Here is a 16,910-nt window from a genome sequence, read left to right as displayed (position 1 = left end):
ATATACACACATAGCAGACACACATGGATACACCGACGCATACACACATAGCACACATGCACACACACTGAGCACATATACACACATAGCAGACATACATGGATACACTGGGCACATGCACACAGCGCAGATGCATGTATACACACACACACTGAGCACATATACACACATAGCAGACACACATGGATACACTGGGCGCATACACACACACACATGCATGTATATACACACACACACACAGCAGACACACATGGATACACCGACGCATACACACATAGCACACATGCATGTATACACACACACTGAGCACATATACACACATAGCAGACACACATGGATACACCGACGCATACACACATAGCACACATGCATGTATACACACACACACTGAGAACATATACACACATAGCAGACACACATGGATACACCGACGCAAACACACATAGCACACATGCATGTATACACACACACTGAGCACATATACACACATAGCAGACACACATGGATACACTGGGCACATACACACAGCGCACATGCATGTATACACACACACACTGAGCACATATACACACATAGCAGACACACATGGATACACTGGGCGCATACACACACACACATGCATGTATATACACACACACACACACAGCAGACACACATGGATACACCGACGCATACACACATAGCACACATGCATGTATACACACACACTGAGCACATATACACACATAGCAGACACACATAGATACACCGACGCATACACACATAGCACACATGTATGTATACACACACACTGAGCACATATACACACATAGCAGACACACATGGATACACTGGGCGCATGCACACAGCGCAGATGCATGTATACACACACACACTGAGTACATATACACACATAGCAGACACACATGGATACACCGACGCATACACACATAGCACACATGCATGTATACACACACACTGAGCACATATACACACATAGCAGACACACATGTATACACCGACGCATACACACATAGCACACATGCATGTATACACACACACTGAGCACATATACACACATAGCAGACACACATGGATACACTGGGCGCATACACACAGCACACATGCATGTATACACACACACTGAGCACATATACACACATAGCAGACACACATGTATACACCGACGCATACACACATAGCACACATGCATGTATACACACACACTGAGCACATATACACACATAGCAGACACACATGGATACACTGGGCGCATACACACAGCGCACATGCATGTATACACACACACACTGAGCACATATACACACATAGCAAACACACATGGATACACCGACGCATACACACAGCGCACATGCATGTATATACACACACACACACAGCAAACACACATGGATACACCGACGCATACACACATAGCACACATGCATGTGTACACACACACTGAGCACATACACACACATAGCAGACACACATGGATACACCGACGCATACACACATAGCACACATGCATGTATACACACACACACTGAGCACATATACACACATAGCAGACACACATGGATACACCGACGCATACACACATAGCACACATGCACGTATACACACACACTGAGCACATATACACACATAGCAGACACACATGGATACACTGGGCGCATGCACACAGCGCAGATGCATGTATACACACACACACTGAGCACATATACACACATAGCAGACACACATGGATACACCGACGCATACACACATAGCACACATGCATGTATACACACACACTGAGCACATATACACACATAGCAGACACACATGGATACACTGGGCGCATACACACAGCGCACATGCATGTATACACACACACACTGAGCACATATACACACATAGCAGACACACATGGATACACCGACGCATACACACAGCGCACATGCATGTATATACACACACACACAGCAGACACACATGGATACACCGACGCATACACACATAGCACACATGCATGTATACACACACACACTGAGCACATATACACACATAGCAGACACACATGGATACACCGACGCATACACACATAGCTCACATGCACACACACTGAGCACATATACACACATAGCAGACACACATGGATACACTGGGCGCATGCACACAGCGCAGATGCATGTATACACACACACACTGAGCACATATACACACATAGCAGACACACATGGATACACTGGGCACATACACACACACACATGCATGTATATACACACACACACACACACAAGACACACATGGATACACCGACGCATACACACATAGCACGCATGCATGTATACACACACACTGAGCACATATACACACATAGCAGACACACATGGATACACCGACGCATACACACATAGCACACATGCATGTATACACACACACACTGAGCACATATACACACATAGCAGACACACATGGATACACTGACGCATACACACATAGCACACATGCATGTATACACACACACTGAGCACATATACACACATAGCAGACACACATGGATACACTGGGCGCATACACACAGCGCACATGCATGTATACACACACACACTGAGCACATATACACACATAGCAGACACACATGGATACACTGGGCGCATACACACACACATGCATGTATATACACACACACACACAGCAGACACACATGGATACACCGACGCATACACACATAGCACACATGCATGTATACACACACACTGAGCACATATACACACATAGCAGACACACATGGATACACCGACGCATACACACATAGCACACATGCATGTATACACACACACTGAGCACATATACACACATAGCAGACACACATGGATACACCGACGCATACACACATAGCACACATGCACGTATACACACACACTGAGCACATATACACACATAGCAGACACACATGGATACACTGGGCGCATACACACAGCGCACATGTATGTATACACACACACACTGAGCACATATACACACATAGCAGACACACATGGATACACCGACGCATACACACAGCGCACATGCATGTATATACACACACACACACAGCAGACACACATGGATACACCGAAGCATACACACATAGCACACATGCATGTATACACACACACACTGAGCACATATACACACATAGCAGACACACATGGATACACCGACGCATACACACATAGCACACATGCACACACACTGAGCACATATACACACATAGCAGACACACATGGATACACTGGGCGCATGCACACAGCGCAGATGCATGTATACACACACACTGAGCACATATACACACATAGCAGACACACATGGATACACTGGGCGCATACACACACACACACATGCATGTATATACACACACACACACACACAGCAGACACACATGGATACACCGACGCATACACACATAGCACACATGCATGTATACACACACACTGAGCACATATACACACATAGCAGACACACATGGATACACCGACGCATACACACATAGCACACATGCATGTATACACACACACTGAGCACATATACACACATAGCAGACACACATGGATACACTGGGCGCATACACACAGCGCACATGCATGTATACACACACACACTGAGCACATATACACACATAGCAGACACACATGGATACACTGGGCGCATACACACACACACATGCATGTATATACAGACACACACACACAGCAGACACACATGGATACACCGACGCATACACACATAGCACACATGTATGTATACACACACACTGAGCACATATACACACATAGCAGACACACATGGATACACCGACGCATACACACATAGCACACATGCATGTATACACACACACTGAGCACATATACCCACATAGCAGACACACATGGATACACCGACGCATACACACATAGCACACATGCACGTATACACACACTGAGCACATATACACACATAGCAGACACACATGGATACACCGACGCATACACACATAGCACACATGTATGTATACACACACACTGAGCACATATACACACATAGCAGACACACATGGATACACTGGGCGCATGCACACAGCGCAGATGCATGTATACACACACACACTGAGCACATATACACACATAGCAGACACACATGGATACACCGACGCATACACACATAGCACACATGCACGTATACACACACTGAGCACATATACACACATAGCAGACACACATGGATACACCGACGCATACACACATAGCACACATGTATGTATACACACACACTGAGCACATATACACACATAGCAGACACACATGGATACACTGGGCGCATGCACACAGCGCAGATGCATGTATACACACACACTGAGCACATATACACACATAGCAGACACACATGGATACACCGACGCATACACACATAGCACACATGCACGTATACACACACTGAGCACATATACACACATAGCAGACACACATGGATACACCGACGCATACACACATAGCACACATGTATGTATACACACACACTGAGCACATATACACACATAGCAGACACACATGGATACACTGGGCGCATGCACACAGCGCAGATGCATGTATACACACACACTGAGCACATATACACACATAGCAGACACACATGGATACACCGACGCATACACACATAGCACACATGCATGTATACACACACACTGAGCACATATACACACATAGCAGACACACATGGATACACTGGGCGCATACACACAGCACACATGCATGTATGCACACACACACTGAGCACATATACACACATAGCAGACACACATGGATACACCGACGCATACACACAGCGCACATGCATGTATATACACACAAACACACAGCAAACACACATGGATACACCGACGCATACACACATAGCACACATGCATGTATACACACACACTGAGCACATACACACACATAGCAGACACACATGGATACACCGACGCATACACACATAGCACACATGCATGTATACACACACACACTGAGCACATATACACACATAGCAGACACACATGGATACACCGACGCATACACACATAGCACACATGCACGTATACACACACACTGAGCACATATACACACATAGCAGACACACATGGATACACTGGGCGCATGCACACAGCGCAGATGCATGTATACACACACACACTGAGCACATATACACACATAGCAGACACACATGGATACACCGACGCATACACACATAGCACACATGCATGTATACACACATACTGAGCACATATACACACATAGCAGACACACATGGATACACCGACGCATACACACATAGCACACATGCATGTATACAAACACACTGAGCACATATACACACATAGCACACACACATGGATACACTGGGCGCATACACACAGCGCACATGCATGTATACACACACTGAGCACATATACACACATAGCAGACACACATGGATACACTGGGCGCATACACACACACATGCATGTATATGCACACACACACACACACAGCAGACACACATGGATACACCGACACATACACACATAGCACACATGCATGTATACACACACACTGAGCACATATACACACATAGCAGACACACATGGATACACCGACGCATACACACATAGCACACATGCATGTATACACACACACACTGAGCACATATACACACATAGCAGACACACATGGATACACCGACGCATACACACATAGCACACATGCACGTATACACACACACTGAGCACATATACACACATAGCAGACACACATGGATACACTGGGCGCATACACACAGCGCACATGCATGTATACACACACACACTGAGCACATATACACACATAGCAGACACACATGGATACACCGACGCATACACACATAGCACACATGCATGTATACACACACACTGAGCACATATACACACATAGCAGACACACATGGATACACCGACGCATACACACATAGCACACATGCATGTATACACACACACTGAGCACATATACACACATAGCAGACACACATGGATACACTGGGCGCATACACACAGCACACATGCATGTATATACACACACACACTGAGCACATATACACACATAGCAGACCCACATGGATACACTGGGCGCATAAACACACACACATGCATGTATACACACACACACACTGAGCACATATACACACATAGCAGACACACATAGATACACCGAGCGCATACACACATAGCGCACATGCATGTATACACACACACAGCAGACACACATGGATACACCGTGCGCATACACACAGCGCACATGCATGTATACACACACACACACTGAGCACATATACACACATAGCAGACACAGCGCATACACACATAGCGCACATGCATGTATACACACACACAGCAGACACACATGGATACATCGTGCGCATACACACATAGCGCACATGCATGTACACACACACACACACACATACTCTGCTGTACACTCACCTAGCGATGCGGTCCCCCGGCACTGAAGTTCCCAGCGCTGTTCCTGCTTCCAGCTCCTCAGGGCACTGAATATTCAGTGAGTATAATGAGCGGCGATAAGGAGCGGGAGGCAGCAGAGCCGGGGACAACATCGCTGGAGAGAAGTAAATATAGAGAATATTTGTATTAAAAAGACCCATATTTTCTCTGGGGCGCGCAGCATCCGACAAAGTCAAGAAAAGCCGGATGTGTGAAACCACTAGCTTACCCCAGCTCCCAGCACACGTGTGCCGGAGCCGGCGTACGCTGGTAACCATGGTACACATTGGGTAACTATAGAAACCGCTTTGCTTAGTTACCCAATGGGTTACTAGCTTACCCCGACTCTCGGCACACGTGTGCCGGAGCCGGCGTACACTGTTAACCAGTGTACACATTGGGTTACTATGGAAACCACTTTGCATAGTTACCCGATGTGTACCATGGTTACTAGCTTACCCCGGCTCTCTGCCCATTCAGATCATTGGTCTCCCACTGTCAAACACGCCGATGCGTGCTGCACAGCAGGAAACCAACAAGCAAAAAATAAACCAGCACTGTCGCTTTGCATAGTTACCCAATGTGTACCATGATTATCAGCTTACCGACGTACGCTGGAAACAAATGGTACACAATCCTGTAACTATGGAAAGCGCTTTCGTTAGTTACCCAATGTGTACCATGGTTACCACCTTACCCCCGACTCCCGGCACATGTGTGCTTGAGCCGGCGTACGCTGGTAACCATGGTATACATCGGGTAACTAAGCAAAGCGCTTTGCATAGTTACCCAATTGTGTAACATGGTTACCAGTGTACGCCGGCTCCCTAGCCATTCAGATCATTGGTCTCTCACTGTCAAATACGCCGATGCGTGCTGCACAGCGGGAGACCAACGAGCAAGAAATGAACCATCATTATTCAAGACTTGCTGATTATATTATTATTCAATCTGTTACCCTACATACACATTCTAGACTACCCGATACATTAGAATCGGGCAACCTTCTAGTATTATATAAGCTTGTAAATAATTCCAGTTGTTGTATTTAATTTTCAATTATTTGTTAATATTTTTTTCTATATTTTGTTTTATTTAATTTTTTCTATAACACCAAATAAATAAATAATTATAATTGTTAAAGAATAATAATAATCCACGGATATCAACAACAAAATAAAATAATTGTTTCTCAGCAAAAAGAAGGAGACATCTATATATATATAATTGCCTTATTCTGTCTGTCTGTCTGTCTGTCTTGCTCCAAAATTGTGTCCTTACGGTGACACAAAGCTGATTGGCCGCTGGGCTCGCCATGGCCCCGCCCCCCCGCACGGATTGGCCCTCGCCCAGGCTGCGCCCCCACACGGATTTGCCGGCCGCTCGCCCAGGCTCCGCCCCCCCCACAGATTGGCCTCTCGCCCCGGCACCCTGCAGGCATTGGCAACTCGGCCACGCCCCGCCCCCCTCACGCAATGCACGCTAGCTCTGGCCCCGCCTCCCCCCCCGCATTCCCCGAACCGACATGGTCACAGAGCTACGACTACCAGGTGAGTACTGTACCCCTGGGAGCCCACATCAGCGTACGCCGCCAAACCAGCCGACACATACCCTCGCATTGCTGGGGCTGGACGGCGTATGCTGGTGTGGGCTCCCGTGTGAGAGGGGGACGAGATGCGCTGGTAACCATGGTAGCATAGTTACCAGCGCATCAAGGTCCTGCAGCGGCGAAAAATACACACACGCACACACATAACAGCACACACACACACACACACAAACACACACACTCTCTCACACACACATCACATCGCATCCACATACTCACAACATCCTGGGATATCGCTTGCTTCTCGGCGGCGATATTGTGCTGTGAGCTTCCAGGACCTGCCGGAGGATCACATGGCCAGAAGCATGTGGTATCTCCGGATGTTGTGAGTATGAGCGCGTATGTGCAATATCGTCAATGTGTGTGTGTGTGAGTGTATGCGATCGGGTGTGTGTGAGTGTATGCGATCGGGTGTGTGTGAGTGTATGCGATCGGGTGTGTGTGAGTGTATGCGATCGGGTGTGTGTGGGTGTGTGTGAGTGTATGCGATTGGATCTGTGAGTGTCGGCAGAGGAGCACGGCGTGCTGGAGGAGGCTGGGAGGAGAGAGGCTGATCCTGGGGAAGGCTGGGATGGGGAGGCTGAGAGAAGAGAGGCTGATGCTGGGGGAGGCTGAGGCTTGGGTAGGCTGGGAGGAGAGAGGCTGATGCTGGGGACCGAAAAGGGATCAGCTGGGGACAGAAAAGGCTGATGCTGGGAGGAGAAAGGCTGATGCTGGGATGAGAGAGGCTGATGCTGGGATGAGAGAGGCTGATGCTGGGGGCAGAGAGGCTGATGCTGGGAGGAGAGAGGCTGATGCTGGGGACAGAGAGGCTGATGCTGGGAGGAGAGAGGCTGATGCTGGGATGAGAGAGGCTGATGCTGGGGACAGAGAGGCTGATGCTGGGAGGAGAGAGGCTGATGCTGGGGACAGAGAGGCTGATGCTGGGGACGGAGAGGCTGATGCTGGGATCAGAGAGGCTGATGCTGGGATGAGAGAGGCTGATGCTGGGATGAGAGAGGCTGATGCTGGGAGGAGAGAGGCTGATGCTGGGAGGAGAGAGGCTGATGCTGGGGGAGAGAGGCTGATGCTGGGATGGGAGAGGCTGATGCTGGGGACAGAGAGGCTGATGCTGGGAGGAGAGAGGCTGATGCTGGGGACAGAGAGGCTGATGCTGGGAGGAGAGAGGCTGATGCTGGGATGAGAGAGGCTGATGCTGGGGACAGAGAGGCTGATGCTGGGAGGAGAGAGGCTGATGCTGGGATGAGAGAGGCTGATGCTGGGGACAGAGAGGCTGATGCTGGGGACGGAGAGGCTGATGCTGGGATGAGAGAGGCTGATGCTGGGATGAGAGAGGCTGATGCGGGAGGAGAGAGGCTGATGCTGGGGGAGAGAGGCTGATGCTGGGATGAGAGAGGCTGATGCTGCGATGAGAGAGGCTGATGCTGCGGGTAGAAAGGCTGATGCTGGGAGGAGAGAGGCTGATGCTGCGGGCAGAGAGGCTGATGCTGCGGGTAGAGAGGCTGATGCTGGTGCACCATGGGGGATGGAGCACGATGGGGGGTGCGCAGCATGGGGGATGGAGCACATTTGGGAGTGCGCAGCATGGCGCATGGAGCACGTTTGGGAGTGCGCAGCATGGCGGATGGAGCACGTTTGGGAGTGCGCAGCATGGCGATGGAGCACGTTTGGGAGTGCGCAGCATGGCGGATGGAGCACGTTTGGGAGTGCGCAGCATGGCGGATGGACCACGTTTGGGAGTGCACAGCATGGCGGATGGAGCACGTTTGGGAGTGCGCAGCATGGCAGATGGAGCACGTTTGGGAGTGCGCAGCATGGCGGATGGAGCACGTTTGGGAGTGCGCAGCATGGGGGATGCAGCACGATGGGGAGTGCGGAGTATGGCGGATGGAGCACGTTTGGGAGTGCGCAGCATGGCGGATGGACCACGTTTGGGAGTGCGCAGCATGGCGGATGGAGCACATTTGGGAGTGCGCAGCATGAGAGATGGAGCACGATGGGGGGTGCGCAGCATAGGGGATGGAGCACGATGGGGAGTGCGCTGCATGGGGGATGGAGCACGATGGGGAGTGTGGAGTATGACGGATGGAGCACGTTTGGGAGTGCGCAGCATGGTGGATGGAGCACGTTTGGGAGTGCGCAGCATGGCGGATGGAGCACGTTTGGGAGTGCGCAGCATGGGAGATGGAGCACGATGGGGGGTGCGCAGCATAGGGGATGGAGCACGATGGGGAGTGCGCTGCATGGGGGATGGAGCACGATGGGGAGTGCGCTGCATGGGGGATGGAGCACGATGGGAAGCGCACACCTCCCCCCAACACACACACACACGCACGCGCACTGCACAACACACCACACACACACTGGGAACCACAAACAACTGCCCTACACAGACACCCACACACACAGACAACGCTGCACACACAAATATACGCACATACCGCACAACACACACATTGCACAAAACATACCTCCCCCCAAAACACACCACACACACACAAACCGCGCAACACACACACAACGCTACAGACACACAGCACTCCACAAACAACGCAACACACATACAACACCGCTCTCACCCCCCGTCACACCCAGACAACACCCAGAACATGTACAGCGCCCTACACAAACACTTGGTAACTACACACAACAACATCTATATATATATATATATATATAACAAAAATCATACATGAACTACACAATACGTAAATTCTAGAATACCCGATGCGTAGAATCGGGCCACCTTCTAGTCTATAATAAAATCCTGCAGCATTTCGGAATAAGCAGTGGACGTCAACAGCTGTTCCTGGAGTGCAGTCATGGCAAGAGCATGTGGATTCTGATGTATAATTCTTGTATGCTCAACGGCATAAATATTAGAAGTGACCTTATGTATATTTACTAGTTTTTTCACTGCATTGGTTGTTCACATGTTGCGTTTACTCAGGGTGCAGCTTTTTTGGATTTAACCTGGTGCCTAATATGGCGTTTCATGTTTTATGGTTGGAAAATCATGTTAGTGTCCTTTTCAACCTTGCGGCAGACTGTGTTGTCATTGCCTTTATTATATGAATTATGTATATAGGGAATTTTTTATTTTTTTTTTGTTATAGATCGTCTAGCTGGTAACAAACCAATAATATTTTGAAATGTTGTCTGTTAAAACATGATTGTCATAACGGGTTGTAGTCAATTCAGTTGTTGATATCCATGGATTATTATTATTCTTTAACAATTATAATTATTTATTTATTTGGTGTTATAGAAAAGATAGCAGAAAAAATTAAATAAAACAAAATATAGAAAAAAATATTAACAAACAATTGAAAATTAAATACAACTGGAATTATTTACAAGCTTATATAATATGATCCATGGACCCGACACAATCAATGGAAGGGTTAATTTGCCAGCATGGGAACCATGAATTGGATTTTCCCATGCTGTGATTTTTTTCAACAGCCTGATTGATTCAACCTGGGCACGTTTAAATCGGAAATGCTGTGTTTTTTTTTGTTTTTTTTCTGTTTGAAGGAGTAGCTGGGTACTCTGGTATATATTGTGTTCTATTTGGTTGTAATATGTCTAAGATTAAGGGCCACTAGGCCAGAAACGCGTAAGACGTTTTTTAATCACCCCTGGATGTCCATCCAACATGTTTTTAGTCTTTTGAAATGAAGTTACATTTTATCATTTATCTTGGACGTGCTGCTGGATCCAATTCTTCCACCGATACTGCTTTCTCCTGCACCTGGAGCCCACCTCCTTGCACCGTCCAGAATAGAGGAACCCAGGATCATTAATCGGGTGAGCTGGAAAAAATGTTCTTTTCGTTTTTGTTTTACAATTAAGTAGAAGGTTGAGCAGAGGTTTGGACCCGATGACCCTTCAGGTCCTTTCCAACTGTTTTATTTTTATGATTTTAAAAATATATAATTATACATTTTATTTCCTCTTCCCAAGTGCATGACCTTACGTTTATTCACATTAAACTTCAATAGCCATATCTTAGCCCGACTTCTAGCTTACATAAACTTTCTGTAATATTAAATTATATTTTTATAATGTTGATTGCACTGCTTAGTTTTAGTTTAGCATAATCTGAAAATATTGAAATTATACTCTGTATGCCCCCTACAATGTAATTAATAAATATGCTAAAAAGAAGAGGGCCCACTACTGACCCCTCCACTGTTAAATGAGACCTATTCCTAGTGTGTTCCATTAGTAACCATGCTTTGTTTCCTATCACTGAGCTAGTTATTAACCCAGTAACACATGTTTTCCTTTATTCCCATTATTCACATTTTATGTACCAACCTACTGTGTTGTACCGTATCAAACTGCTTAATAAAATGCATCATTTTATGCAGCATTTTTCCTACCAGCATTCTGGTTTTTGCTTCAGAAAAATCTGCTACAAAATCTCATATAATAATGTGTCAGTCTTTGCTTCTGATGTAAAACTTTGTAGGAGAATAAAAACTATGCTTGAATGTGTAATATTACAAAACTATTAGGATATGGTGTCAGCATGGGCAATCAAATGGCAGATGAAGTTTAATGTTGATAAATGTAGAGTAATGCAACTCAACCCTAGTAATTGTATTATTGCATAAATTGAAAAATATAAGGAATTACAGAACAGGAGAAGGACTTGGATATTCTGGTTACAAGGAAGCTAAATTGCAGCATTCAATGTCAAGCAGCAGCTGGAAAAGCAAATAAGATTTTAGGGTGTATAAAAAGAAAGATGAAATCCTGTAATTCCAATGTATTGTTACCCCTCTATAAATCACTTGTAAGGCCACGTCTAGACTATAGGATCCTGTTTAAGGCTCCACAACCCAAAAAAATATTGGAAATTTAGAGTAGGAGATCTAATTTCAATGTCTAAATACACGTGTGGTCAATACAAAGGACTGGCACATGACATTTCTTCCAAATACCTTACAAAGGACCAGGGGACATTAAGTACATGTGGAAGAAAGGTGAATCTGGCAGCTAAATAGGAAAGGGTTGTATAGATTTAAAGCAGATTGACTGTGAAATGCCCTACTGCAAAAAGTAATGGCAGATATTTTAAAAGCATTTATAATAATAATAATAATACAAATAATAATAATAATAAAAAAAAAAGCAGAATGCTTTTTCCAACAACAAATGGCATTGTAGTAAGTTATGAATAATCTAATAATTTAGCACGTATAACTGATGTAGAAAGGATAAAAATTATAGAGCTGGCTTTCTTCAATTTGTCCCAGAATATGAAGTATTTCTCACAAAAAGTATTTCAATTACAAATACTTTATTATACACAAGTTTATCTCCTTGATGTGTATAGGAACTACACAAACAAAAAACAAAAAAAGGCAAATTCTACATGATTACACAAAGAACCCCAAAAATGGGCTGGACAAAATTCTTGGCACCTTTCCAAAATTGTGGGTAAACAACTTTTTCAAGCATGTGATGCTCGTTCAAACTCACCTGTGGCAAATAACATGTGTGGGCAATACAAAAATCACACCTTAGACCAAATAAAAGGGGGAGAGGTTGACTCAATCTTTGCATTGTGACACTAAGCATGGAGGACAGAAAGAGAAAAAGAATTGACTGAGGACTTGAAAAGCAAAATTCTTTTAAAATATAAACAATCTCAAAGTTACAACAAGTCCATCTCCAGAGATCTTGATGTTCCTTTGTTCACAGTGCAGAATATAATCAAGAAGTGTACAACCCATGGCACTGTAGCTAATCTCCCTGTACATGTACTGCAGAGAAAAACTGATGAAAGCTTACAATGCAGGATAATCGTATGGAGAAAAGCAGCTCCAATCAAGTTGCAAAGAAATTCAAACGGAGCATCAGTGCCAGTGCAAGCTATCAATATTTGATTGACCTGATATGCTATGGCAGGAAACCCAGGAGGAACCCACTGCTGACATAGACATAAAAAGCTGGACTGCTGTTTTCCAAAATGTATGTAAGACAAAATCCATCTGGGAAAATGTTTTGTGAACAGAAGAGAACAAGATATAGCTTTTTGGTAAAGCTACTGGTTTTTGTAGTACTATTTACTGAAAACTGAATGAGACCTACAAAGAAAAGAACACAGTACCTACAGTTAAATATGCTGGAGGTTCAAAGATGTTTTGGTGTTGTCTTCTTGCCTCTGGCACTAGGTGCCTTAACTATGGGCAATGAATCATGAAATCTGAACACAACCAAAGGATGTTTTCTTGAAATGAAGTGCCCAGTGTCAGAAAGCTGGGTTTGCATCCTAGGTCATAGGTCTTCTAATTGGCCAATGACCCCAAACATACTTTAAGGAGCCACCAGAAATGGATGGAAACAAAGTGCTGGAGAGTTCTGAAGTGGCCATCAATGAGTCCGAATTTAAATCCCATTGAACACCTGTGAAGAGATCTTAAAATTGCTGTTGAGAGAAGACACCCTTCAAATATGAGAGACCTGGAGCAATTTGCAAAGGAATAGTGGTTCAAAATTCCAGTTTATAGGTGGAAAAAATTTGTTAATAGTTATAGGAAGCGATTGATTGCAGTTAATTATTCCAAAGGGTGTGCTACCAAATATTAAGTTGAGAATGCCAGCAATTTTGTTTGGCCCAATCTTTGAGTTTTGTGTGAAATTATGTGTAATTTGCCTTTTTTTCTCTAAAAATTTTTTTTTGTATTGTTGCAATACACACAAAGTAAATAACTGTGTAAAGCAAAACGTGTAGTTGCACTAAGTTTCTGGGAAAAATTATTCATTTTCGGGAACAATTTCAAGGTTGCCATCACTTTTGGCTATGACTGTTTACTTAACACCTTCACGACTTTGGACATACCGATATGTCCAAAGCCGAGTCTGTCTTTTAATGGGGGCTCGATCAGCGAGCCTGCATGTTTCCCCACACATGTCAGATTATCTGATCAGGCAACTTGTGCAGCTAAAAGGTGTGGGTGGATCAGAGATCCACTCATGCCAGTTAAAAAGTTAATTCCCACTGTCAATCTCTGACAGCAGGATTTAACGTGTGCGGATGGGAGCATGCCATTCCTTGCCCTCATTGGAGGCCAAATGATGTGATCACGGGGTGCCAATAGGTTGCCATGACACACGCGATTGGGGTATATCAGCTTCAAGTACCCTAAGGGGAATAGTAAAAACAATAAAAAGTGTTTAAAAATATGAAAAATAAAAAACACACAAAACTTCAAATCACCCCCCTTTTTCACCATTGAAAAAAAAAACTAAAAAAAAAAGATCTATCAAAATATAAAATAAATTAATTTGATCGGTATAGGGCGTATTAAGAAAAAATGAAAACACTAGAATTAAGAATTTTTTGGTCTCCGCAACAGTGCAAGAGGCAATCAAAATATTGCATCTATCCAAAAATGGTAAAATGAAAAACATCATCTCAGGATGGAAAACCTAAGCTCACACATAGCCCCAGATCCTGAGAAATGAGAGAGTTATGGGTCTCGGAAAATGGTGACAGACGCACAATTCTTTTTTTGTCAAATTTCAGAATTTTTTTTACCTCTTAAATAAAAATACATGTTTGGTATCTATAAACTCGTACTGACCTAAAGAAGCATTTCCATCAACATTTTAATCATCTTAATATATTCAATGTATGCAAAGAATTTCACAATTCCTTTACTGCGAGTATTTATAGTGTTTCTAAATAATCTGTTTTCATAAGCATGATAAAGACCACAGAGGGTGGTTGAAATGCGTTTTACATGTTTTTATTTATATTTTATTTATTTATTAAAGAAGCAATTCTATCAAAGATTTAATCCTCTTAATGTATTGCAATCATCATATTATATAACACTATGTACTTACAATTGCTTATTTTTCCTTTCTACCCAGTAAATTCTTCTCTTTTCTCTGCTCAATGTAGAAACAAGAAGTCTTTTGTCCCTGCATCCCCCTCTTCTAATTATGAACCAGCTGCTGCCTCCTTTCCTCTGCTAGGGACTTTTGCAGTGACTCATGACTTCCTGTTTCTGCATAGAGCTTAGAAGGATTCAGCTAGTCTGATTTTAATCACATGCTGTAATGTTATAGACCTAATGGAATGAAAACAATTTACCAAGTAGTAGGGCAAAATAAGCAATTGTACATATATAGTGCTATATAATAAGATGATTGCAATAGAGGATAAAATCTTTGATGGAATTGTTTCTTTAATAAATAAATCTAAATAAATACACGTAAGACAACACATTTCAAACACCCTCTGTGGTCTTTATCACACTTATCACAGATTATTTAGAGACACTATAAATACCCCCTGTACAGGATGTGTGAAATTCTTTACATACATTGAATGGATACATAATTAATTAGTTTAATTATTCAAACAGTTACTCTGTTACAAATATCAGCCAGAAAAAAAACACAGATCACCACCGTTCTTTCAGCACAACCGCACCCCAGATCCTATTGCATTGCATTTAGAGGTCATTTGAGTCAGGTATGTTTTTATATATCATACTAATTTTTTGTTACATTTCTGGATTTTCTAAAAAACACAAAATTGAAGGGAATCTGTCACTTGATTCTTGCTGCACAAACTGTGGACAACATAAATTAAACACTGGCTATACAATTTGTATGTTTCATCTCGGAAATGTTTCAGTGTTTCAGTGAAAACATACTTTAGGTCCTGTGCGCATGCTGCGGATTTACCGTGGATTTTGCTGTGGATTTGTTGCGGAATTGCTGCAGAAAATGTGTCTAACATTGCTGCAGTCATTCCCCAGCAAATCCTATGGGTTTTAAAAAATGCTGTGCACACACTGC

At 44.2% G+C, this 16,910-nt stretch overlaps 1 protein-coding gene across 1 annotated transcript in view; it reads right to left on the bottom strand.

Annotated features, from left to right (window-relative positions):
* Window positions 1-16,910, bottom strand: part of IMPG1 (interphotoreceptor matrix proteoglycan 1) — a 601,870-nt gene that overhangs the window by 571,327 nt on the left and 13,633 nt on the right. Inside the window, exon 2 of the mRNA XM_075341503.1 lies at window positions 14,024-14,182. Coding sequence (XP_075197618.1) covers window positions 14,024-14,182 — 159 coding nt within the window. The remainder of the gene's footprint in view (window positions 1-14,023; window positions 14,183-16,910) is intronic.

This window comes from Anomaloglossus baeobatrachus, chromosome 3, assembly GCF_048569485.1.
Source record: "Anomaloglossus baeobatrachus isolate aAnoBae1 chromosome 3, aAnoBae1.hap1, whole genome shotgun sequence".
NCBI classification, from domain to species: domain Eukaryota; kingdom Metazoa; phylum Chordata; class Amphibia; order Anura; family Aromobatidae; genus Anomaloglossus; species Anomaloglossus baeobatrachus.
This window is presented reverse-complemented; position numbering and strand designations above follow the sequence as displayed.